Source organism: Vanellus vanellus (assembly GCF_965231255.1).
Source record: "Vanellus vanellus genome assembly, chromosome: 5".
NCBI classification, from domain to species: Eukaryota; Metazoa; Chordata; class Aves; order Charadriiformes; family Charadriidae; genus Vanellus; species Vanellus vanellus.
In genome coordinates this window covers 19343011-19368035 of record NC_138910.1, presented here as the reverse complement: position 1 = coordinate 19368035, position 25025 = coordinate 19343011, and the positions used below count along the sequence as shown (strand labels likewise).

At 41.6% G+C, this 25025-nt stretch overlaps 1 protein-coding gene across 5 annotated transcripts in view; it reads left to right on the top strand.

Moving 5' to 3' along the window:
* RBMS1 (RNA binding motif single stranded interacting protein 1) overlaps nt 1-25025 on the top strand; it is a 152055-nt gene that overhangs the window by 67540 nt on the left and 59490 nt on the right. For all 5 annotated transcript variants that reach the window (XR_014269206.1, XM_082483337.1, XM_082483336.1 and 2 more), the window contains exon 2: nt 15205-15380. Coding sequence is in view for 4 of the 5 variants with exons in the window: in XM_082483337.1 (XP_082339463.1) it covers nt 15205-15380 (176 nt within the window). In the remaining variant the exon portion in view is untranslated. The remainder of the gene's footprint in view (nt 1-15204; nt 15381-25025) is intronic.

Here is a 25025-nt window from a genome sequence, read left to right as displayed (position 1 = left end):
ATTTGTTATGGCTTAAAATTCAAGAGGGTTCACCCACAGATCATCTTAAATCAGTGCTCAGCAACTTTGTGCTTTAAACAGATTTCTAAAGTCAAATTCTCTGGGCCGTGGAGGTAGACATGCTGCCCAAATGAGCTTTCATCAAACAACAACAGAACGGTTTTGCTAGAAACAGCCTGGATCTGTTGAGACTGATGAGCAAATGCTAACAAGCCCTGCTTGATCCAAGCTGAATGGGATTAAATAGTATTTTTGCTATACTAAGCATTGTGTTCTGGAGTATCCTAGTTCCTGTTTCCTCAAATGCTGCTGGAAAAGTGATCTCTCCATTAAGTATGCTGGTGGTAACGCAAATTATATGAGTATTACTGTAACATCTGAAACTATTCTTAAAGAAACAAAGTAAATGCTCTTTTTTTTACTCTTGTGCATAAAAATTGTCTAGCTGGAGAGAGAAAAAGGTGTCGAAGGGCATGATCGGAGTGCTGTGAGATGCAGAAGGTGTACGGTCTGGAAATGCGAGAAGAAAATGCTCCCCTCTAATGTCTAGGAAGCTAAACCAAGCTACAGTTGCAGGTTAGGAATTTGGAGATGTCTAGAGACAAAAATTATGACTTCCTTGTTTTTTCCAGGAGAAAACTGTCCAAATGTCAACGTTTTCCTTGTACTCTGCATAGCACAAAGTTTCGAGAAAGCAGGTCAATAAAAGCTCATGGGAGGAAAAAGTAGAAAATGTGTGATGCTTGAACACTGAGGACTAAGACAGTAACCTGTGGCTTAATTCAAGATTTGAGTAGATGGGATATACAAATCTAAAAGAACGTAGATATAACGGGTTTATGTGTGTATACTCTCACACACACACGCTTTTTAAGGGCAAAGGGGCAGGATGGTGATAACAAATCACAGAAACATTCGTAGTTTCTCACTGCTCATCAGGCTCCATCTGCTGCTGCTAGGGTTTCCTGATCAGCCAGGGCCATCTTGAGTTCTCTGTACCATTGTAGCGTCCGCAGGATAAGTCATGTTTGGTATCTGTCCGAACCGTTCATCGGCCGGATGAGCTCTTCTTGTTTCTGTCTTTCCCAGGAGTTAAACGTAGCTGCTTTCGTCGTGTTAAACTGATCGTAATTTGTTCTGTGGTGCCTGCGCATGGGTAAATCCGTGTGCTACATAGGAGAAAGTTGTGCAAATCGTTCTGGGCACAACAGACCACTCCTTTTTTCCCCGAAGAGCAGAGGCTGTCCTCTGTGTGACTGCGTATTATGTCATACAACTGTAGAAAATGGACCTTTTATGCCGCTTGTTCACTACAGCATATTCAGCATATTTGGCCAAAAAGGTTGCATGTGGTGGGCTGTGTAACAATGCACGATCATCTCTGAGAAATGTCCAAAGTTGACTGGTATCCGCTGGCCCCCAAAATCTAGAGACAGTTGTCCTTGACGCTAATGTCGGGTCTTCCTGCACACAGCTTTCACAGCTTCAAATCACTTTTGCTGGGTATAAAGCATATTTAAAGCATTGTGGTATTCATTGCCTTCCGTGAGAATACAACTAACAGCTTGTCCATCCCGGAGGAGTTTGCACGCACGTAACTGCACTGATTTCAGTTGCATTACTGAAAATCTTTGGTAAGCACTACTGCCATGTCACCCCCCCGCCGTCAGCAGCACAGCCAGGAGCCCACCCCCAGTTTTGTGTGGGCTTTGCAACTCTCCCCGATGGGGAAAAAATGCAAGGGGCAAATCTTTTAAATCGATGCTTATCAATATCTAAAGGACTGGTGTCGAGAGGATGGGGCCAGTCTCTTTTCAGTGGTGCCGAGTGACAGGACAAGGGGTAATGGGCACAAACTGGAACACAGGAAATTCCACCTCAACACAAGGAAAAGCTTTACTTTGAGTGTGACAGAGCACTGGGATAGGCTGCCCAGAGATGTGGTGGAGTCTCCTTCTCTGGAGATATTCAAAACCCGCCTGGATGCCTTCTTGTCCAACCTCTTCCAGGTGAGCCTGCTCTGGCAGGGGGGTTGGACTAGATGATCTCCAGAGGTCCCTTCCAACCCCTACCATTCTGTGAAAAGCAATGAAGCCCAACTCCAGCTCTTTAGAGAGTCTATGTTTTATTTTAGGAAGTCATGTAGAGTCTCGAGAGTAATTTAGAAGATTTTGGGAATTTCATTTGCAGTCTCGTACGCGCTACATGCGGTCTCATTAAAACCCGAAGAAAATTGGCATACATGTTGCAGCATGCAAACCAAGCAGAGTTTCCTCCCTGGTACTCTATAGAAAAGCCCTATGTTGAAGTTTTACCAACATTATACACTTGTGTCTTCTGGTCTGTCAGTTTTATACAATGTTGAAATGTATAAAACTCTTGGACGATTTTCAGCTTGTGTAAACGAATGCAGAACCGCTGGGTGAGAGTGGAACTAGGCCGATGTGTGCGAGGGCGGGAAACTGGCAACTCTACATAACGAGTCTGATGATTTAAAAAGTCGCTACCAATCTTGCTCTTGTTCTAAAAATGGCTGCATTGTTGATTTAATAATACGTGGCTGCTTCTGTTCAGTTTTGTGTTTTTGCTGTTGGGGGAAAATCACGTTTATGGAGGCGTGGTCGCTCTGCCATAAAGAATTGCAAGTTCAGTGGCAGACCATATAGATGTGTGTGTGTCTATGCGTACATATGCGTAGTGGTGTATATACATATGCCACTTGCAGCAACGTGGTCTCAACCACGGACTCCTTGAATGTCAAAATACCGTGACAATTATAGCACAAACTTAGTTCCATTTCTGTTGAAATTGAGTTGATACTCACTTCAACCTGCGCTGAAATAGTTGTAAAAGTATTTTGTGCGTCCCATTTATGTGACTGCAGTGTATAGAAGGCAGTGGGGTATGAAATACTGAAGTTGTATTTAATCTCCACTGTTAATTGTTTCTTGAATTAGGTATGTGCTTTACTAGTTATACCTGAGACTCGCTTTAATACTTTGTCAGCAATGTTTTATGTGTCCTCCAATGTGTTCGTTATAATGAATTGCATCTGCTGCATTTTGTCGTACTGCAGAATATAAGAACCACAAGGGCACTTCTTGAAATTTCAGAAGTGAGTAACAAAAAGATGAAAGGAATCTTCATCTTAAGCCCAGCACGGGTCATGCTGACCTCACTTCTATGGCAAATACTGTAAAAGACTATGGAAATACTTGCAGTGGAGTAAGTAGGAAGGGCAGTGATGCTCGGAGTATGTTTTCCTGTTGCCCAGCTCCTGGAGGAGTCACTTGTTCCCATGGAAAGTGGTGTAAGATGCCACCATTCTCACTGAAGTCAGTTTAACTGTAACTTGGCGTAGGCACATAACAAACTGCTGAGCAACAGAATTGGACTTTCTTGGCATCACTGTTGCAATAACCTTTGAGACGTACTTGTGCAGCATATCTATGGTGGGTTGTTCTTTGCTGCTACCTCTGCAGTAGTTAGGCCTGGAGATACAGAAATGCGTTAGACAATTAGAAGAGGAAAAACATTTACAAATCAAGTAGGAAGGATATAGTATCTAAACTGATCTCTTCTTTAGTAAAGCATAAATTGTGCAGCTCAACAGAGCCTGTTCATGAGGTCATCCAGATTCAGTCCTGGTGATGAAGTCTTACAAAACTGGCTTCTTTTTCTACAGGTTTTTTTTTTTTTTTTTCTGACATGCCACCTTTCCTCCAGCTGGAGATGCTGGCCACAGTGAAACGGGCATAGTCTGTCAGATAAAGATTAAGATTTAGGAAAGTACAAGAAAAAGCCAGAGCCGGCTGCCTGCATTGTCAAAGAACATAGCAGGAGAAGGAGGAACAGGCTGGGGTATAAGGCACTGGGCTACCTATTAAATACTGGTGTAACAAAAAGATGGCCTTACCAAAAAGAATGTACATTCTCCTCTTTAAAATAGAATAGAGGGATGCACGGTGACAATGCTGCCACTGTGCTGGGTGTAGCAGTATACTGCCCATATGGAACCAGCAATCGTAGACAAAGGGATTTTGATAGGAATTGACTCCCTCATACATGGTCGGGCACAAGTTCTTCAATTTATTTTTTAACTTGAATAAACAGAAAATGACATAGCGGATCCCATGTCAGCCAAAAGAGCCATCTGTGGTCTAACGCTGTGACAAACAGTATAGCAGTAATTCCAATGCCACCAACAGCGTGGAGTTTGCCAAAAAAGCAGATGCTTCTTTTGACATGCATCTTCAATGCGGTGCTGTTTCTGTCCTATAATTGCTGTCTATGGAGGGAGGGTGGATAGGATAGCCAGATGAGCAGAACAATTAAGTTGTAGTTTTGGGGGGAAAAAGCAAAAGTTTGGAAAATAATAATAATAAAAAAAGAAACACTATAAAATAATTAAAAAACTAAAATAAAAAATTGCAGAGTTCTATGTGCTTCATGAAACCTGTGACACTTTTAAAGTGAGAGACAATACTTGCAAGAGCTTATCAGAAATCTTAAATGCAATACAACATGGAAGAAAAGTAAATAATACTTCACAAACTTTTCTGCAGAGTTTTTTTAACTTTTGAAAAGAAAACATTTCCTTCTCTATTATTTTAAAGAACTGAAGATTGGCCAAATGTACTTTTTTTTTTTTTTTTTTTTACTGTACTGCCAGTCTTTGTAATACAGATATTCAAGCAGTTCGCTGAATAAGCCAAGGTGAGTATCGACGTGTCTGTACTGTGCTATTTTTTAACGTGGTACTTAGACTCATAAACAGCAGCTTTATAAGATACGTAGACTTAGCTGGACTAACTGTCAAAATACAATGCTGGATGGCATCCTTAATTGTTAAGAGAAGAGAATCGCCTCATGAATGTTGCATATTTACTACTTGACGAAATTAAAAACTTAATTCCCTACACCCATAAAAATATGCATTTTAACATATAGAAGTACTTGAAAACAGTAAGTTTTCAGTCACATTGGATATTGTCTGTGGCCTCATTTGTTGGCCCTGGAGGTAAAAGTTCACAACAGGTAATGACAAAAGGCGGGCACAATAGCAGTTGAGCTGGAGATCTGCATTCTTCTAATAGAAAAGCCGGTCCTCTGAACAGAAGTAACCGCCTTGCGTGATTCAGGAAAGTCTCACTGCTAGGGCTTAGTTTTGCAGGATTCACTTGGAGAAAGGATTACCTGCCGTCTCTTATTTTCCTATGAGGGAGCCAAAAAATACCCAGGATAAATCCAGGTCTGTCATTTTCCATACGTTTAAGTCCCACCTGGTGATGCTGCTTTTGATATGTTACTTCTTCCTATTACACTATAAATGCAGTAAGCGGATAATACATATTATTTATTTTCAGATCTCAGCACATTTGTTTCCAGATTCCATGAATAAGAAAAAACTGCCATCTTTCCTTTGCATTTTTTATTATGGGAGACGTCCAGTTGTTTTTAATTTTCTTTCAAAAAAAAAAAAAAAGATAGGAACTTTGTATTATCCTAATCTGAACAATATTTTCTAGTTGGAGGTATTAGTGCACCTTCCGATCTTCAGTCTTGTTTAGGGTAACTTCACTTATTAAGCAGTGGTTAAAACCAAAAACGTTTGGAAGCACCGTGAATTTGAGGGCTGGGGAGGAGGCGATGGAGTCGATGATGCTTTTCGGTGTGCCTTTTGCTCTGCTTCCTCCCCTCCCGTGGCAGTGCATGCTGAGAAGCTGATGAGGCTATATGAGCTCGTGCTCCACTCCAGTCCACACCTTGCTTTCGGCTGCAGAGTGCCTCAGAAAGGGAACTGCTGATCTAGGCAATATTTCCTTATTTTGCTGATGAAAATATCACGTGGGGTGGTGTCAGAAGTCTCAGTGAAGATCTCTATTTACTGCTTCTGCCTTATCTGCTAAGCTGGTTGCACTGGCAGTGAAGAAAATTAGATTGTTTTGATACGATCTGTTTTTGATGGATCTGTTCTGTCTGCATTTTTTGGTCATTTTGTTATCTGCTAGATTCTTGTAAGCTGATTGTTCAATAATTTGTTCCAGAATATTTCCGGGAATTGAAGTTGGGCCGACTCTGAAATTCCCTGGGTCTTCCTCTTCCTCTTTAAAAAAAAAAAAAAAAAAAAAAAAAGGCAAAAAAAAAACACCTTAAAAAAAAGTTGCAAGACATTGATGGCTGACAGAGAAGTGAAACTATTTATGGGACTTCTGTCTGTGCCAGCGGAAGTTTAGCTGGACCTTTTTTTCACGTCCTGGGAATCCAGTAACTTTCACGAAGTACGACAATTGCCTGAATACTTGTTCTTTTATTTGATTTTTCATCTGGCTCGCGCTGACACCTGAAGAGTTTTAAAATGGTGGTAGTGAGTAGGAGTTTCCTGTTTAATGAATGCTTAGGCAAAGTTGTGTATATAGAGAGAAGGGACAGCTATGACCTTCTAGTTCAGGGATCTCTGAACCTCTTATCGCTGTGAGCGCTGAAAGAGTCACCTGGCGGTATTTGCAAATGCTCCATTTCTGTGCTTTTCTCCTTAAACCTCGTAGCTGCTGCCTTTGCTCTAAGAAACCCTCCGTGTGCTCATCGCTGGCATTTCATGGACGCCACTGGAATTGTGGCCCATGCCACTATGTAGGACCTTCCTGCTGGCGTATGACCCAGTGTGGCCCCTCTCCCATCACACAACCTGAGGCATAAAAAGCTTATTGAGTTGTATCTGACTTAGCGCCTGGAAGTACTGTCTTCTGAGCTGCCACTCAAGTGCTTGTGAGCTGTATGGCATTTGCCAGCTCTGGTGGGGCCAGCCCTGGTCTAGCCTCATCTACTGTGTGACAAAGGAGTTTCTAAGTTAATTGCCTTTTCAGCTGAAGCATTTCTCTTACCAACAATATCTTGGATGTTTCCTGTTGTGGAGAACATTGTAAGATTTTATACCCTGCTATTAACATGTACCAACAGATGAGTAACGCAAGGGAGGAATTATTTTTCTTATTTGCATTCAGTGTCACGTGCTGGACTTGCTACCTTTCAGAGACTCGCATACACCCATTAGTATGTGAGTTAAGCCTCTCCGAAAAGGGATGTGTTTTCTTCTAATTGCAACTTGAATCCTCAGGCTGGAACAAAAACTTTAAGACAGACTAGGGATTCAGTACCATTTTGTCTCTGGATCCTGAGCAAAAGTCTTGGCTGGTTTCGCTGAAAGAAAAAGGTCTGCGTATTTACTAGAGTCAAGAAGGAAGTTGGCAGTGAATTCTTTTGGGCCTATTGCTCAATGAAGGGCTAACCACACAAATGCGTACATGCTTTTTTTGTCCAGTAGATCTCAGTACCAAGCTCTCTCTCTTCAGCATCTTGCCTTTCTTTTTATATTGTTTTAACGTAGACTAGATGTTGGATTGCTGCAGCCTGTTAAAATGTCAGAAGCTAAACCAGAAATATTTTGCTTAAGATGAGTCTATAATTTTGTCATGGCTAGGACATGGTACCAGTGTATTGTTTCAGAGGATTGTACAGGGAATCCAGGTATAAAACTGAGAGGGAAGAGGATGCTGTGCTTCATGACGAGCAAGCAGAAGGGAGAAAGGTTGATAGCTTCTGCAAAGGACCAGGGACTCAGCCCAGTTCAGCGCTCCCACCTCTCTCCTTTGTGATACTTTTTGTGCTGTGGTGTGGCTAGCTTCATGTATCCAGCACCTTTTATTTGTCTCTGGATTGGGAAGGTCAGTCAGTGGAGCGCTTAAAAATCCCTGGCCAAGGATGAGGTCGTTGGAGTGGGTGAGCTCCAGGGAATTTTGAAGCTTTTTCATTATCACTGAGACTTTAGATGTGCTACCTGAACTAGGAGGAGCTTCCTGCTTCCATTGCTTGCTGTGTTAGTGCAACGTCTGCTGTTGTCTCCAAGTGAGAGATCTTTTGGGGTTTTTTTTTTAGCAATAATATTAATAATGAAAAAAAAAAAAAGCCCATTCCTGGGGAAAAAAAACATATGGTAGCATCAGTGTGTGTTTTGTCTTACGCTTCAATGTGGCCGGGGTTATGCTCCCACTTTTTCAAGTGTCTTCGTAAAAAGGAAATACGTAGGTTTGGAGCTTTGTTTCATTACTAGTGGAAGATTGCTGTTGCATTAAGCTTTAATATGTATAATTTCAATAATATTGGTTCCATCTCCTGTAAAAATATGGGGACGTGACATTTTGTAACAAGCTGGAATGGTTTACTGGGGTGCTTACTGTTGTTAGTAATTGTTGCTTTCTGGTGAGAACAAATGTAGCCCCGTTATGTTACTGTGAAGGTTGGTTTGTCCTCTTACCTCGGAAAGGGAAGCAAAATAGCTATCGGTAGGGAGAGAGCTTGGGTTATAAGCAGAATAGTCTAGGGGCGAGTTGTTAGGAGCATTTGAGCTGTGGCTAAGGGTTTATGCTAGACTTAGTCTTGTTTCATTGCTGACAGAGCCCCTCTCCATGAAGATCTTTTAAAAAGGAAGCTGAGAAAAGCACGTACTCGCTCCTGAATTTTCTGTCTGTCAGGGAAGGGCTTCTTAAATGGCTCAGAAAAAAAGGTGCGTTGACTGCTTTCTGGATTCTGATGGGAACTTTTCTCATTTTTACAGTCAAGATGGTTCAAATTGGTTAAAACACCATGGACTTGAGAGGAAAGACAATATTAATTAAAAAAAAAAGTCAAAGTGAAAATAACTTTCCTTTTTTTTACTTTCATAGATATGTGATGATATCCATCTATGGTTTTTGTTTCCTTTTATTTCCTTTTAGTATGGAGAAGACTGCCATAGTTTTCATATGACTTGGCTATATAACACACAGGCAAGAAAAAGGGCATAACCCTCTATTTTTATCTTGCAAAGCTCCTCTTAAAACTTGTGTTAAGGAATAAAATTAAAGCTGAGGGGCTTTTTTTTTTTCCCCTGTTCAGTCTGATTTTTTTTTTTTTAGTTGGTGTGTTTTTGTTGTTTTTTTTTTTGTTTTTTGAACAGTTGATTTTTAACCTGTTTATCGCAGTCCATCATTATCATGACACCAGCTGTAGTATTTTGGGTGTAGTTCTTCCATGCCAAGATATGGCAGGTTTACAGAGCTTTTTGGGAGAAACCCAGGGCTGGATCTACAGGTGCTCCTGAGCTGTCTGTGATATTTCATAACAGGGAGAGTCTCTGCTTGATGCCAGCTTCCACCCACGGGGTCCTGCCTCTTCCCAGCACATAGTTGTTGCTGCTGGAGCACCAACACCATCTTCACTGTTTAGAGGAAGATGGAATAGACTTGGATCCTGGGCGTGCAAAGAGCTCTGTGTGATCATGAGACACGATATCCGTGGTCTCAGCCTTGTGCAGTGAACCAGCCCTTGCTGGAGTAGTCCTGGTGACTCTTGCAGCGTCACTGTGAGACCATGTTCTTTACCTGTGCAAAGAGAAGTTGAGGTCGGTGGTTTAAAGGTGGAAAAGGGGGCATGTCTCAGGGTTTTTCCCTCCTAAGGAGATTTTTCAACAGGAGTCTGGAGGACTCGGTTTCTGAGATGCTCTCTACACTTTATACTGGTATCGTCCTGAAAATGCTTAGAAAGCAGCCGACTTGCTGAATCTTCCTGTGACAAGTGCTGACAGACTGAAGAACAGCAGTCGGAGAACCTACCCTAAGGCAGGAGATGTGAATACAGCAGCGGCAGATCTTTCTATTTCGACTGGTTGACTCATGTCCACTGAGAATTGGACTTGGGGAGGCCTCCAGAAATTCAGTTTTGCTTGCTGTAACACTTCAGACATGATGATGGAACCCATGAAATGGAATAGTGGAGGACACTCAAAATGGCATCTCCACCACAGCTGAGTTTGCAGGCTTAGATGAAGTAATCAAAGTTTAATGTTTCCTTATGTAAAGGAAGGTGATAAAGCAACTGTCGTCTTCAGTGAACAGTCATTTCTGTTAAACGTTTGGGGTTGTTCTTTCTGTTCAGGACATGATTTTATTCCAAACAACCTTCCATTTCCCAAGTTGTGCACTTAGTGTGGCAGTGTCTTGCTTCACTAGATGTGCCATCTTTGATTTTCCTGTGTCCTTGCTTTCATTGTACATGTAAAGCTCCGTATTAAGTAGATTAACAAACAAATAAAAAATCAACCCCCAATTTAATTCAGAAGTTTTCCAGATGCGTGTGATTTAATACTTTTTATAACTGTCACGCACATCCACAAAAATGTATGCTAATTTTTATATCAATGCCAGTTACTGAAGGTGATGTTTTGAAATACTGTTTAGTGAAATCAGGGAGGTTAGGCAAAGTCAGGCAGGGTAAGCACGTACTTGAAGCTTCCTCTCCTGAACAAAGCCAGGCAAACACCAGTGATAAGATTTTGAAACTATGCGATGATCCAAGTAGCAGTTCAGGCTAAATCAGATAGTTAACGTATGCTGCAATTTATGGTTTGAATTTAGAGTAGATGTGTGAGAACTAACCCTGTTGTTAGAAGTCACGGTATTTTTCCCATCAGGAATTTTAGCTGACCGGAAGAAGTTGTCATTAAATGCTAGCATGTTATATGACTTCACAGACATGCTTTTATAACACAAAGTTAGAGACTTAAATGGATCACTACTGTAATAATCACACTCTGTTTTGGACAGTGGTTATCCAGGTTGTCTTCTGTTTGCTGAGTTTCCTTGGACTTTTGTAGTCTGAAGGCAGCAAGGATCGGTGTCTCTCGGCTCCAAGGTCAAAGGAATTTCTTAGGGTTGTTCCATTTTGTTTTGGTTGGGTGGTGTTTTTTTTTTTTTTTTTTTTTTTCCTGTGTGTTTTTCCTGTTGACAGCAAAGAGATTCTTCTCCTCCTTGGCAGGCAAAATCCTGCTCTGACTCATTCCCAGTCCTTAAGTATAGGCTGCTTTATAAGAAAGACAGGAACGGTTCATATAAAGATGAGTACGTTCTCCAGTTGTTTTTCAATACTTGTGATTATTCCCATTTGGGTTTTATATTGGGAAGAAAACCCTGATTTAAGAAAACCTTTCCTTGATTTAAGGCACTCCATAGGGACTGTTTTGTCACCACGCTTTTCCTTTTCCTAACAAGTACCTGTGGTTTTCCCACTGCTGTGGTTGGTCTGTGGAGGGCTTGGAGGGAAGGTCCCTCGGAGATGAGGCGGGGGTGTTGGGAGCTCCTCACAGCTGGCTCCAGAATGGGATGGGGTGATCATACAGCATATGGGATGATTATTCTGTCACTGGCCCTTTTTTGCTTAGATGTTTGTTGAAGATGACAGGAAGGAAACTGCTGTGGAGAAAGAACGATCGCTAAGTACCTTTGGGAGTGAAGAACTTTGGTCCAGCAAAGGGCTACAAAGATGATTATGGGATTGGAACATTTCTCTTATGAGGAAAGGCTGAGGGACTTGGGTCTTTTTAGTCTGGAGAAAAGAGGACTGAGGGGAGATCTTATTAATGCTTATAAATACTTAAAGGGAGAATGCCAGGGGGATGGGAAACGTCTTTTTTCAGTGGTGCCCGGTGATAGACAAGAGGTAATGGGCACAAACTTGAACATAGGAAGTTCCATCTTACAATGAGGAGGAACTTCGTTCCTTTGAGGGTGGCAGAGCACTGGCACAGGCTGCCCAGAGAGGCTGTGGAGTCTCCCACTCTGGAGGCATTCAAAACCCGCCTGGACGCCGTCCTGTGTAACCTGCTGTAGGTGACCCTGCTCTGGCAGGGGGGTTGGACTAGATGATCTCCAGAGGGCCCTTCCAACTCTGACCATTCTGTGACTAAGGAGGAAATGGCAAACCAGTGTGAAAATGGTATTTCTTGTGAACAGGAATATTGTCACAAGAAATAATGGTCCGTTACTTAGATTTAGTCCTCCTCTACTTGTGTTCAGTGTGTTAATTTAAGATGCAGTGATTGAAAAGAAGAATTAATGAATGTTTTTATCTATGTTGCGTTATTGCAAACTGTTGTGAAGTCCATATGATAAAATCCCAAGAACAGCTTTTGATATGAATTTGCAGCAGAGACCACAGTTTGTAAAGCAAAACTTTTCAAAATTGATTTCAGGTCTAATAAAAAGCTTTCGGTTCATGTTCGTGAAAGCTGTTTCTAAACAAACAACCCCAAACTTTGGCCAGGTCTCCGCTGCAGAAAGTCTTGCCAGCCAGCGCTGTTATCAGCCAGGGGTGTGGAAAAAAAAAAAAAGTCATACATCCTCGCTGACATCAATATGTTGGCAAAACCCCAGGCGTGGATGCAGCTGTGCCGGCAGAAGAGACCTTTTATCAGCTTAGCTTATGTCGTTTGGGGCGGTGATGCAACTAGGCCAGCAGAAGCGCCCTTCTCCTGGCCTGCGCCGTCAGCGTGGGAGGCTCTGCCCCGCCGCCCCCCTGCAACTGCGCCAGGAGAAGAAAAGCCCCTTTGAACAAAAGAGGGACCCCTCTCGTTTAGTTTTCACAAGTAGCCGTGGATGAGGAACAGAGCGGAAAGAGTGATTCAGATTTTGAAAATTAAGTTTTAATGTAAAAAACGTGTGGAAGTTGTGCGGCTGTAAGATGTCACTGGGCCTTTAATGGTTGTCTGCGTGTCACTGGGTTGTGTGGTTTGAGAGCTGCAGCGTGCCCAAGCATCTGGGTTTGGTAAAGCCTTTAAGGCTGGTAAAGGTACGCATTTCTGTGGAAGCAGTGAAAAACCTTCTGTCTGGCGACTTAGGAAGACAACTGTAATCACATTTACATTCCTATCATATTTGTATGTGACCGCTAGCACTAGAGCATCTTCATGTTTAAATAAAAGTTTAAATTTCTCAGAATGGAGTGTTTATGTTTTACAGGAAGACAGAGTCAGGATTCCTGCTCTCTATACGCACACACACACACGCGTTTTCCTCTCCTGCCTTTGGCCAGCTGGTGACAGGCTTTTGCAGAACTCCAGTTCTTCGTAATGTAGAGAAACAAGGATTTTAAGGGGAAAACATTGCAAGAAGTAAAAGCAAAACTAACCACAGATACTGAAAAACAATAGAGGCTTTGAGTTTCCAATAGCGATTACCGGTTAACATGAAGACTGGTACGTGTATGTGGACTTTTATGGCAGCTGTACGTTCGTGCAGGAGGGAAGTGCATGTTTTGAAACCCTGAAGAGAGCAGTTGTGCATTTGCTCACTGTGTGCGTTTTGAGAACTCTGCTGAAGGCTTTTTGAAGAGAAGAGAAATGCCGTGCCAGGCTAAGTTTGTTCAGTTCGTTATGAAAATGTTTTGAAACTAGTTGCTCTGTCATTCTGCATGGCTTGTAACCCTAAAAATAATTGCCTGGCGTTACTGGAAGCAGAACAGGCTGACAGCCCGACTTGTACTGCTATAGTTAAAATCCGTCAATGTTTCCATTACAAACTTGGAGGGAGGGTTTAATCTTTTTCCCATTTTAAATCATGCCTGGAAGAAATTCTAGATCAGCACTTCAGCTCCAAGTATAAATCTTTTGGAAGAGATTTGATGTTTCTGAAAATCTTTATTTAAAAACAAACGAAAACCCCTCCAACCCTATGGCACTGAAATATTGATATTCAGTTTTGAAATGTTAAATGATCAGGAATATATTTAATTCTTTTCGGTAATTTTCAGTTCAATTAAATTGGGTAACAACAGTCTTTCTACATATCAATGTTGATTTTTATAGCGCGTGTTGCAGCCTGCTGTTCCAGGCTATTATTGCTGCGTAATAAACTTTCAATATGCTGAATTGGAAGATTTCAAAACCTTCCTAGGGAAATACAAAAAAGAAACATGTAATTATGTAAGGCATGCCTTTGTACTTTTCTTCCACTCGCAATTTCATTCCAATTTCCCGAGGTTATCTCCAAAATAGTTTCACTTTTCTGATGTATTAAGGCAGTAGTTTCGTGGATGCTTTAAACCGAGGTAACCTGTAATCCCCTCCTCTCTGCCCACAGGGTCCTGTTCCCTGCCTTGTGACAGCCAGAGCTTTTGCGTAGCACAAACCCACATGCGGTGAACCAGATCAGGGAAGATAATTTTTTTTTGGTTCGGGCTGTGGCTATGCAACTCTTTGTACTAGTCCAGAGAGAAAAGGGTGGCACCGGGGTGGGAACAAGTGAGTCTACACTGACATCTCACTTTACGTTCTTCTCCCCCCCCCCAACCTGTGCCTTTCCTCTGCAGTTCACAGGGTGGTTCTTCGTGATGCGCTTCTCGAGCCTTTTGCAGAAAAAGGGGCTGCGTACCGCCAGTTCTTTTTGTTGATGAAAACCTTGTATTCACAAGACTTTTACTGGCAACTTTAGTTCTCTAGTATTTTCATTAAAGTATTCCCCTCTCTCTTACAATATCACAGACCTGTTCGTAATACTTTGTGTACAGTGTCCTGCTATATATCGTTGTTAACACAAGTGATTAAGACTGTTCTACTGCAGATTTTCTGGAAGATGTTTTCACCTTCCATTAGGATCTATTTTATGAGCAATAGCGTTAGATACCTTGAGGACTAGGTAGAAGTGCTTATGTGCTTATCTCCTTTTGGAACTTGAATTTTTTGCCGTTATACAGAATCTTTTTCTTGACACTCTTGAAATAGTCCACAAATACTGAGATCAGTGGCAGTATGAAAGTTCTGCCAAGGCACACAATTAATTTAAAGCCTGGTCCTTAAGCTGTCTGTGCTCCCCCTCTATCTTTAAAATAACAATAGCAGTATTGTGTGAAGTACTAAAAGCCATCAGAGCTATAAAAGAGGCTTCTAAGTATATGGGTATTTCTGGATAGATTAAGGAAATAGCATAGTCTTCATGTGTGCTACAACAATTCATTTATGATATGCAAAATAGCGATGTAAACTTAGTTTCTACCTGCTGGAACTCAGAGGAACAATATCTCTTATTTCATTTTCACATCAGATGCCACAATGAAGAGGGACAAAATCCTATGAGTGATATTTAGCAGAGGTGATACATAATTTGAGCCCGTGTCATGCGTGGAGGGTGCTTCAGATGGTGGTTGGGTATAGCAGAACGTGCCCGTGAATCCTGTCCCAGACGTGGTGTGTAAGCAGGTGTGTTTAAAATCCATGAGTAATTAAGTACAGATTTAACGCAGCGCTCCGGACGGTTAAACAGGCTACTGTAGACTGAGCAAACGTGCATGCTGCGATTGCTATCTATAGTTTCCTCTAACGTGCTTTTTCCTTTGCAGCAGTCCATTGTACCAGCCCACCCAATGGCTCCTCCTAGTCCCAGCACCACCAGCAGTAATAACAACAGTAGTAGCAGCAGCAACTCAGGATGGGATCAATTAAGTAAAACAAACCTTTACATCAGAGCACTGCCTCCAAACACCACTGATCAGGACCTGGTAAAATTATGCCAACCGTGAGTACTATGCTTAAATATAAATTATAATGTCACATCGTAAAAGCTTATAGTAGGCATGCAGAATGAGTGTTTGGATTACGAGGGAAGAAAAAGAGATTTGTAAATAAAAATCCTCATGCTGTAGTACGATGGCAAGTTTCAACGTCCCGGGCGAGCAGAAGCAAAACAATGCGTTTGGCACTTTGGAGAAGCAAAGAAAGTTGAAATATCGGGGCGAACAGAAGCAACTCGTTGCTTTAGTAAAAACCAAGGTCAGCCATACTGCTGCCTGATGCTGTTGAAATCACAGATAAATGAAAATTAACACCTGAATGTGAAACTTGCCATTAAGAACCTGCAACAGAGGGTCTCCTCTGTTTACTACTAAGGTAATCTGTTGATCCAAACTCCTCAAGTAATTATCTTTATCGCTGTAAATTACAGAGTACATTTGAATGCTTATCCTAGTTCCAGACTAATTTATCTTGGCTGTACATTACTGCACAATTATATTTATGATTAGAAATAGTTGGTCCGTGTAAGAATCCTCTCTAGTGGCTGGACTCCTGAGTAGACTTGGCTTAGCAGGAGGTTTTTAGGCAATGTTGTTAATGAGATTTTTTTTGCTTATGCGAGTTTTTGGTTTTGTTTTTTAATTTTTACAGCAGCACATGCCTTTTAGTTACTTTCAAATGTCAGTCGGATGTCAAGAGACTGTGCAATTCTTTTGTTTGTACACTGTTTAAAATCACCTTTCTTAAATGTTTTACTGAATTTTTAAAATCCTTAGTACTTCCAAAATTCATAGTGCGCTTTCTGTATTATTTTGAAATGAAAAGTACTTAGATAAATTTTTCAATACTACCTATAAGAAAACACCCAAATCTCTCTTGAATGGGTGGAGAATCATTAAGATTTGTATATAACACTACTGTCTGAGATTTTCGAAGTAATTTTATGTCCAATTTAGCAGATAAATAACTAGGAATACAGAAAAATACATGCCTAAGATCACAACACACGTTAATAAATAGCTCGGAAAACCTGTGCATCTTGGATCCCAGCTTATATGAGGCACCTTTGTTTCTGAATACTGCAAAAATTCTGATATCTAATTTATAGATAAGATTTTTTTTTTTTTTTCCTAACCAAAACTTGGTCTTTTGGGATAGTAGTCACATATCAGTCATCTTAGTCTTACAATAAAAACAACTTACTCTCAGGTCTTTAAAGAAAAAAATTTTCCATTTGGTCATTTTCCCAACAGCAAATTAAATCCATGTGTTTTACAGAAAAGCGAAGAGATTATCAATCTATGAAAAGATTAATTGATAAATTAAACATTTTTACAGCTTCCCATGCAACAGTGACCTCGTCACTTGAATTTTAGTTGCAAATGCGTGTTTTACAGAAGTGTGTTTTTTCCTTCCCATTTTTGTCTTTTGAACTGGTGAAGAAATCTTGGCCTGCACACTCATGTTATGTTAGGACAGAGTTGTGAGGTTATTTCGCATTGGGGCCGCCCAGTAACTACTATTTGTGCAGTGGTTACTATAGCTCCTTAATCTCTTTCTGAAGACATTTTGGTTTGCGCAGTCTTAGATGTCATCGATGCATGAACATCCTAGAAAATTTATGTTCAATACTTTGCTGTAACTGGTCCTTTTCCTCTTGGATAGCCAAAGATTCCAATTTTGTTGTTGTTTCTGCTGTTTAATATATAGCTGTAGTTGGAACACCATGAATTTTGCAAATAAAGAAAAGGCAGGAACTGCAGCCATGAAGTTATTAAATCAATTGTGATGTGAATTTACAGTCTTGGAAGGTCGTGGCGTTTCTTCCTGTGAGATATTTCTCTCCAAAATGTCTTACTTGAAAGGAAAGGAAACCCTGTCTCAAAGTTCTCCATTTCTGCTAAGGAACCGAGTGAGATGTCCAGAAATTTTAGGCTTGGAACATCTTTCAAAAATCTGGGTAATCTATTAAGAGCCGTAGGCTTCCCTGCCAACATAGCCCCTCAGTAACTAACTTGATGCTGCGGTAAGATAGAAATGACAACACTCTCTCCTTGTCCACAGAAGCTCCGTAATCCTCTTTTATGTACTATGGAAAGTTTCAGATGCAAAATGTTTCCTTCCTACAAACCTGCCTAAACTTCTAGGACATAGAGGGCAAGGTGTTCTTGAAAGCGTACCTGCAATGTTCATTGTTTAAGCTGAGACAATACAAAATAAATGGAGAATAAAATCTTGGAGACATAGAAGTCAATGAAAAAACTGCTGTTTACTCCAGATCTCTAAAATATTTTCATTAGCTCTTTCCAAATGCCTAAGATTTTACTTGGAGGCTTCAGAATATTTTTAACTCCTTTTCCCCATATAGAGTGGATCTTGCCGTCCTAAGAGGGTGTCCACTGAAGTCCTTGATGCTAGGAACAGATAGAAAGCGTGCTCTGCATATTGCAGAAGTGGTCTTGCTAGCTGGCAATGAGCAGTTTTCAGTGGATGTACAGAAAAAGGTTACTGGCTTTTGTTTTATATCTTTTGGCTGTTGTCAGACAAGACAGAAAAACACCTGTGGGTTGAGGAAACAATGGTTGAGAAACGTCATTGTCACTACAAATGCCAGAAACGTCCAATCTACACAGATTTTCCCTCTGATCGTCATGGACTTCTATCATATACTGTACTGAAAAGTTATTTTCACTGATGGTTATTGTAGAGAAACATTGCTTTCAATGTAATCCCTCAGAATACAAGGTACAAGAATCCACAGAGTTCTTGTGTGTGGGTCGGGTTATACAGTGACTTTTATTTGCTTTAGTCAATATGTTTGCTTTAGTTCTTGCTCGCAACAACTAGCCGTGCTAATTTTGGCCACGTTTTTATTTGGATTAATTATTTTTGGTGAATCACTAGAGAAGCCTCTTATCAAATTATAGAAGCGCTGGGCTTGCTTTCCTGTTGTAGCGCAGCTGTGCAGTATTTACGGACACAGTTAGCAAATGTTCATCAGTTTTGTGGAAAAGTACTTTCCTGGCAAGAGCGCAATTTGCCAATATACGTCTCTACAAATCTGCTCTCCACTTTCATCTGCTCAGTTCTTTCTAGTGCTCTATTAGGTGAAGCTTTCTCCTTTTTTCCAAGATGAAAAGAGCATATTACAATTTTGTTGTGAAGGCTTACCTGGGAGTACAGCTATTTTTGAGACAGTATTACTGGCTTTTGTGTGGGAAATGAAGCTGCCACGTTTCTGAATAGTTCATTCAAACTTGAGCCTGCTACTCCAGTTCTGCGTCGGGAAAACAAATTTCTTCATATCAGTTGTGCCAGAGGCAGAAGTGTGGGGAAGAATAAGGTAGGTATTATGTTCATTGCAAGGATGTCATAACAGCGGACCCAGTACCAGAGCCTGGAGTGTCTGGGGGACACCACGTGAGTCAGTCCCGGCCGTAAGAGCTTTCCATCAGGTATGTGAGGGTAGGCAAAGCAGTTGATGCAATGGCCCGCAGATGCAGCTTTTACGTGGGAGGCTAGACGGCAGAAATCAGCTAAATAGAAGGACAAAAGCAGAGGAAAGGAAAAATTAGAGTAAGGAGCTGATGAGACCTGGACCGATTTCTGCACCGTCCTCTCTGCCTGACTCCACTGTGCAGTTTCCTTTCCCGAAGCATGTAGAGCCATTGCATGTTCTCTGCTGCACTGAGCAAACCTCTGCCGTGAAGTGCTGTTTTTGCAGGGTTTCGGGAGTGGTGCGAGCCTCAGCCGTGCCTAATTGTACTCCCTTCCCCCAGCGTGGCTATCAATACTTGCTTGATGTGCCTCCTTCAGCTGTTATGTTGGGGTTTTGCTTATGAATACGTTATTTAGGCTTTAATCGTACTTTCTTATTCGGTGACTGTTAGACAGGCATTTCTTGTAGCTTATTTAATTTCTGGAGCTGAAGATGCGAGATTAAATCCGTTCCAGCTATTCACTGAAATTGTTGAGACTGCTTATGTGATTAGGGACGTAGGCAATTGTGTCTTGGGAGATTCAGCCAGGAGTTTGTGACTTGCTTTGACGCGTTTTCTAGGTGCTTTCCAGACTTTGGTTAAGCGCTGTGCTTCGCTGTGGATGACCTTTATGCCCAAGCCACACGGTTCCAAAGCCCTGTGCTTTCCACTGGCTTGCTTATGATGTACTTACTAGCCTGCAGCGTGGCATCTGTGTAACGCTGAATTTCTTCAGAGACCTCCTTTTGTGCCGTTTACGTCACTAAATGAAGATGATGCAGCAAGACCCTTCAGCCTCCCCACAAACCCTAGTCCCAGGGTGAGACTTCGAGCTTTGAGGCTTTACCCCATTCAGTTCGGCATAAATCATCACGCCAGCCCACCCTTCGGCGTGCTCCCTTCCAGGCTGTTTGCTCGTACCATGTCGCTTGTATCGAGCTGTTTGTCGTCTGTATGACTTTTTTTAAAAATCTGTTTTTGCTCTGGACAGTTTCACTTAAGGCTTCCCCCTTAAATTATTGCTGTATGGTTGTAATGCGAGTTTTTAATGGGATTACAATTAGGAAAGCAGCTGGTTTAAGGTAACAAAGTTAGTGATATAATTACCGCAACAGACCATTGTTCCGCGCCAGGATGGTCGGAACACAAAACCAGAACCTTGTTGCGGCTGCCTTTGCTTATGCGTGTTGGGAAATCATGTTTCTTCTTGAGAGAGTATTTTAAGGATTCCTTCCTAAATATTCAGCATCATGAACACATGCATCGCTAAAGGTTATGGCAGGCTAATGGTGGGTTTGAAAGATTTGAGCCAGCCGTGCTATACAGCTTTGTTTCCACAACATGGGAACTTTCTCTTGCTCTAATGTTTCCCTGATTTGGGGCAAGAGCGGCTAAAAGTTGTTTCGATTCCCTGCTCTTAATAAAACACACATTTTTATGAAGTCGTGTGACACCATTAGCATGTTAATGTTTCTGTGTTCTTTGCTGGCCGTGTAACTGTGAGCTCTCCCCGTGCTGCCATTTCCCATCTTTAAATCCACTCAGGACTGAGAAGTGGCGAACTGGAGCTCAAACATTTACTGTAGCAGGGAGCTGTTGTCACTGCGGTCAGTTTAAAGTGAGACACCTGCTAGTTTTGCTCAGCGTATCTCATTAGAAAAAGGACATGGCTGGACTTTAGGAAGTAGTCCGATTGTCTTTTGCATTTACCTCTTTCGGAAGAATGGTCTGGGCAGGTGACTGCTGCTCAGGTCGCTCTGAGGAAGTCCCTGTACGTGTGAGTACAACCCCTTTAGACAGACGATGCGGGTCAGGGAAAGTGGAATGGAAGATTTCAAGGCTAACTTCTCCAATTCGTTAAAGTATTTTCTCTTCCCTCCTTTCTCCTTTATTCTCCAGTTTTCTTGCATTTTTCTTTCGTGGTTTGTCAGCTGCAGTGAAATATTGCATTCATAATTATGTGGAATATGATTTCATGTCATATAATTAAGTGTGATACATCAGTGTCTCTAAAACCGCTCCCTTTGAGATCAGTATTAATACTGATTATACTGGAGCAGGAGCCTACCTATTGTTCTTACTTTGTTTTAGGGTGGAGAGAAGTCCTCTAGAAATTAGTTCTTTCAGACATTTATGCATGCATTTTTTAAATAGTATTATTGCATATATCTCTGAATAAATGACACCAGCTTACAGAATGTTATTTGGTTGCAGGAGGAGGTAGATTCTTTAGCAGTTGAGCAGCATGTGATTTGTAATGTTTAGTTTTATGCTGCATGGTACCAGCATCACCTTTTTCTTTATTCCGTCTTCAAGGACTGTGGCATAGTTTGGGTTTTGTGTAATCTGCAGTAGAATTCCCTTAACTGTACTTTTTCATCTGGTTTTGCTCTCCAGAGCAAACATAACACCAAGAATGGTGAAGGTATGTTCTCTAGGTGAAATAACTGGTTGTGCCAGCGCTGTGTTGCCTGTGCAGGCACAGCTTGGTGTGAAACACAGTGCAGCGCCGCAGAGAAACACCCGCGGTAACCTCGGGACCGGGATTTAGATAATCTCACTTGTGTTCTGGCCAGCCGATGCACCCAGTTTCTCAGCTAGATGAACTACCAGAAGAGTCGCATGCCAGTACGGTATGTAAACCGGCTCTGTTGGCTTCTGTGCTGCTGTAATGTGCTGGGTAGATACAGACGTCTTAGCTGAGGATCTTTTAAGAGGTCGCTATCAAAAGCGAGTATCGCATTTCTACAGCTGAGATGAAATAGTATTCAGTTCTGTATGTCCCTTTTGCCTGATGCGCTGGAGAGACGTATGCCTGACATAGGGACTGAAATGCTCCTTTTTGTTAGGGCTTGAGTTCCGCAGTCAGTGGCGAGGCATTTGCGCGGTGTGCCGTGGGAACTGCGATTCGCCTGGATATGTGATGTTTGGTTTAAATAGTCATTTCCTTTATTTTTTTAGCAACTGCTTTCAGCAGTTGTGTTATGAAGTGTCTAGCCTGGCATGATACGAAGGAAGACTCTCTATCTTCCCTTCAATATTTGCAGTTTAATTAGACAGAAATAAAATTCAAATGAAATCCATGCTGAAATCCTCTCTGAGGAGTTCCAGGGTATTTTTTTGTACCATAATGCTGTCTTGTAGAATGTCATTAGGGAGCCGTATGTATTTGGGGGGAAATTGTAATTGAGAAAAAAGCAAAAAAAGTTGTCTTCTAGAGTCCTATCCTCTGGTTGCAGACAGCCTCTTGAGATGCCTTGAATTTAAAACAAATACAGTTTTAATTTTCTCTTTCCACTTTGTGATTAAGCAAAGATTGAAGTTTTCCGAACTCGGTATTTCCTTTGCCTAACAGTAATCAGCCGTTCCCCTCAGCAGACCTTCGTAAAAAAACAAGCAAGCTGAGTAGAAACGCAGCGAGGAACGCTGTGTCCGCGCTGTGGTCGCAGATGCAGGGACCCAGCGGTTGCACAAGCTCCATCTCCCCCAGGAGATGAGAGTTTTGTTGCAGCGTGGGGCCAGAGGAGAGGTGATCCCATGGAATTTCCTTTAGGAAGTGGGGGCGAGGGAGGAGAGGAGAGTGGAAGGAATGTTTCAGCCGCAGCTGCTTGTAAAAGAAGCACTAGGAAAACAGATCGGTAAAAGTTACCGCCGTCGAAGATCTCGCGTTGGAAAACAAAAAGCGGATTTGGTAATGTGGGGCCTGTAAAATCTGTGAGAGTTTGCAAGTCTGCAGGTATTTGTTGCAGGGAGATGCAACCCTTGTTCCCTGTCCCGGAGCCACAGGGGAAAAAAAAAAAAAAAGTCCCGTGGCAGCTGGTAGGAATGCCTTTGATCAGGGTGCCGTCCCCAGCTGCCCCGATGGCAGGGCCCCGTCTCAGATGGGAGGCGATAGCACCACGGTTATTCATCGGAATAACCAGTAATTCAAGAGCATTTTGAAGAGGATGGTTTCATTTCGGTCGACTACTGAAAATGTTAATGAGTACTAATCAGGCTCTATAGTGGATTGCGTGATGCAGATGCCAAAACGTGGCCCCTCTGTTAGAGCCTGCTTAGGGAGGCGTCTCTGTCAGAAACCATTTCAGAATTGAATCAGCTTAGAGCCGAAGTTGATTTCTGCCCCAGAGTGCTTACATTAAACTTGCTCTTTTTCTCAGGATACCATTCAGCGTAGAAAGCGGAATCAGTATTTGCAAACAGAATCTTTTATCTAATGTCTAATATCTCACATGGTTTCACATAACTCACAGAAATCTTGTGAAGTCTTGACTTTGTTTGCTAAAGGTTAGTTCTGCTTAGCTCTGATTTCTGTAATGTTAACTCCTTGAAATGAAAAAATGAGCCATCTGATGTTGACTCACTGAGACCGGTTATTTTTTTGGTAACCTTTCAGTCTCTTTTTTCCCCCCTATGTTGTTGCCAAGCTGCATTTAGGGCTGAGAAAGTAACATCCCCAAATTGTAAGCAACTCAGATAATAAACATCCATAGCAAATATAAATTCAGATCCTACTACCACCAATGAAAGCTGTAATTGAGGAAAAAAAGGGAGAAAAATCAGTGCTTATCCTCTCCCACAACTTCAATCCTAAAATTCTGCCATGTTTTGACATTCAAAAAATGTCAGCTGCCTCAGTTGAGTTTGAGCGGTGCCTTACTCAAGACTCAGACCAACCCTGTAGAAAATTAAATTTCTGAAGGGCTGCTGGAAGAAGAATTAACATTTGATCATTTAAATACTTAATCTTTGCAGATAGATGTGCAGTACCTGCAAAAAAAGTCAAATTTTAATTTGAATGTTGATATGATAAATGGACATAGAGCAGCAAAAAACAGCAATGAAGAACACAAAAAGAGAAGACTTTGATTCGGGATCTGTTTTGACACTGTTACTAATACAAATATTCTGCTTGAAAGAACTTGTGTGAGTTGAGTTAATCATTAACAGAATCAATTTCGGTGGAAGAAGTATGTTCTGATTTCTATTCCTATCCTGCCCCTTGCCTTTCTGTTTCTTCTCTTACTTAGTTTAATCTCTTTGTTTTCCCCAAAGAGGGAAAATTTGTTATCTGTTGCTTTACTGCCACAAAAGAAGTGCCCCGAGATAAACATTGTGGTTTATTTCCCGAATTCTTTGAGTATTAATAATTACGTTTAATTAATTGATCATTTTGGCCATCTTAATTGAAGTATATTAGCCCAAAATATGTGCTCTTTTTAAATGTTTGTTTTCTCTATTCTGTGCAGTTGTGTAGTTATACGGATTATCTTTTAAAAAAGACAGTATGGATCAGAATTTTTGCCTAGGAGAAGACTGTTGACTGAAGGCCTTACACGTTATCAATATTTCAAATCCTAGTGTGGCTTTTTGGCTTAGACATAGTCACTAACAAGCTTTTACAAGTCTATCAAAATATCAGCAATTACTCGAGTGCATTAATAAAGACTTTTTCTTTAATATCTGAGTGAGTGCAGTCATGAAATAAGTGTTACGTTAATAGAAGATCTAAAACCAGGAGGAGGAAAAAAAAGCTTCATACAGGGTAATACAAATACTGGAGAAATCGCAAGTCTTTTATTTGCAAACCCTAAATGTCAGAAATAAAATGATCTGAATGCCGAAAAAAGAGCCGAGCTACTTATTTCTGGTTTCAAGGACTCTGCCGATAGAGTAACTGAAGAGCTTTTGGATCGTGGAGATTAGCAGAGTTTTACAGTTCAGTACATAGTTTTATTTAGTGCGTATGTAAAATCGCCAAGGAACGGGGGTGTTAACAAAAACCCGGTGTAGAAAGAAATGCTTGCCTGTGCCCCTGGGATGATGGCAAGGTTGACTCCTGTTTGTTTGCAGCGTGCTCGCAAAGGCCTGACCCTGGAAAGCACGGGAGCGCCTGCAGGAGCCCACGGCTCCTCGTGGCAGTAGGAGGGTTTCAAACCACTTAGTGCTCCGTGGCGCGGACTTTATATTTGTCTGGTAGCAAAGGCTGAGCTTTTCAGCTACCTAATTGCGTGGCGCCAGGTAAACTCCACGGGCTCTGGTTCTTTCTTTTGGCGGTGCTTTGCTTTTTTTTCTTCTCCTCAACCTGTAGCTGTGCTATAGCCCAAGGCAGAAATCTTCCCCGGTGCTAAGTCTGAGTGCCTTGGCTGAGTTCTGGAGAAGCCCTTTGG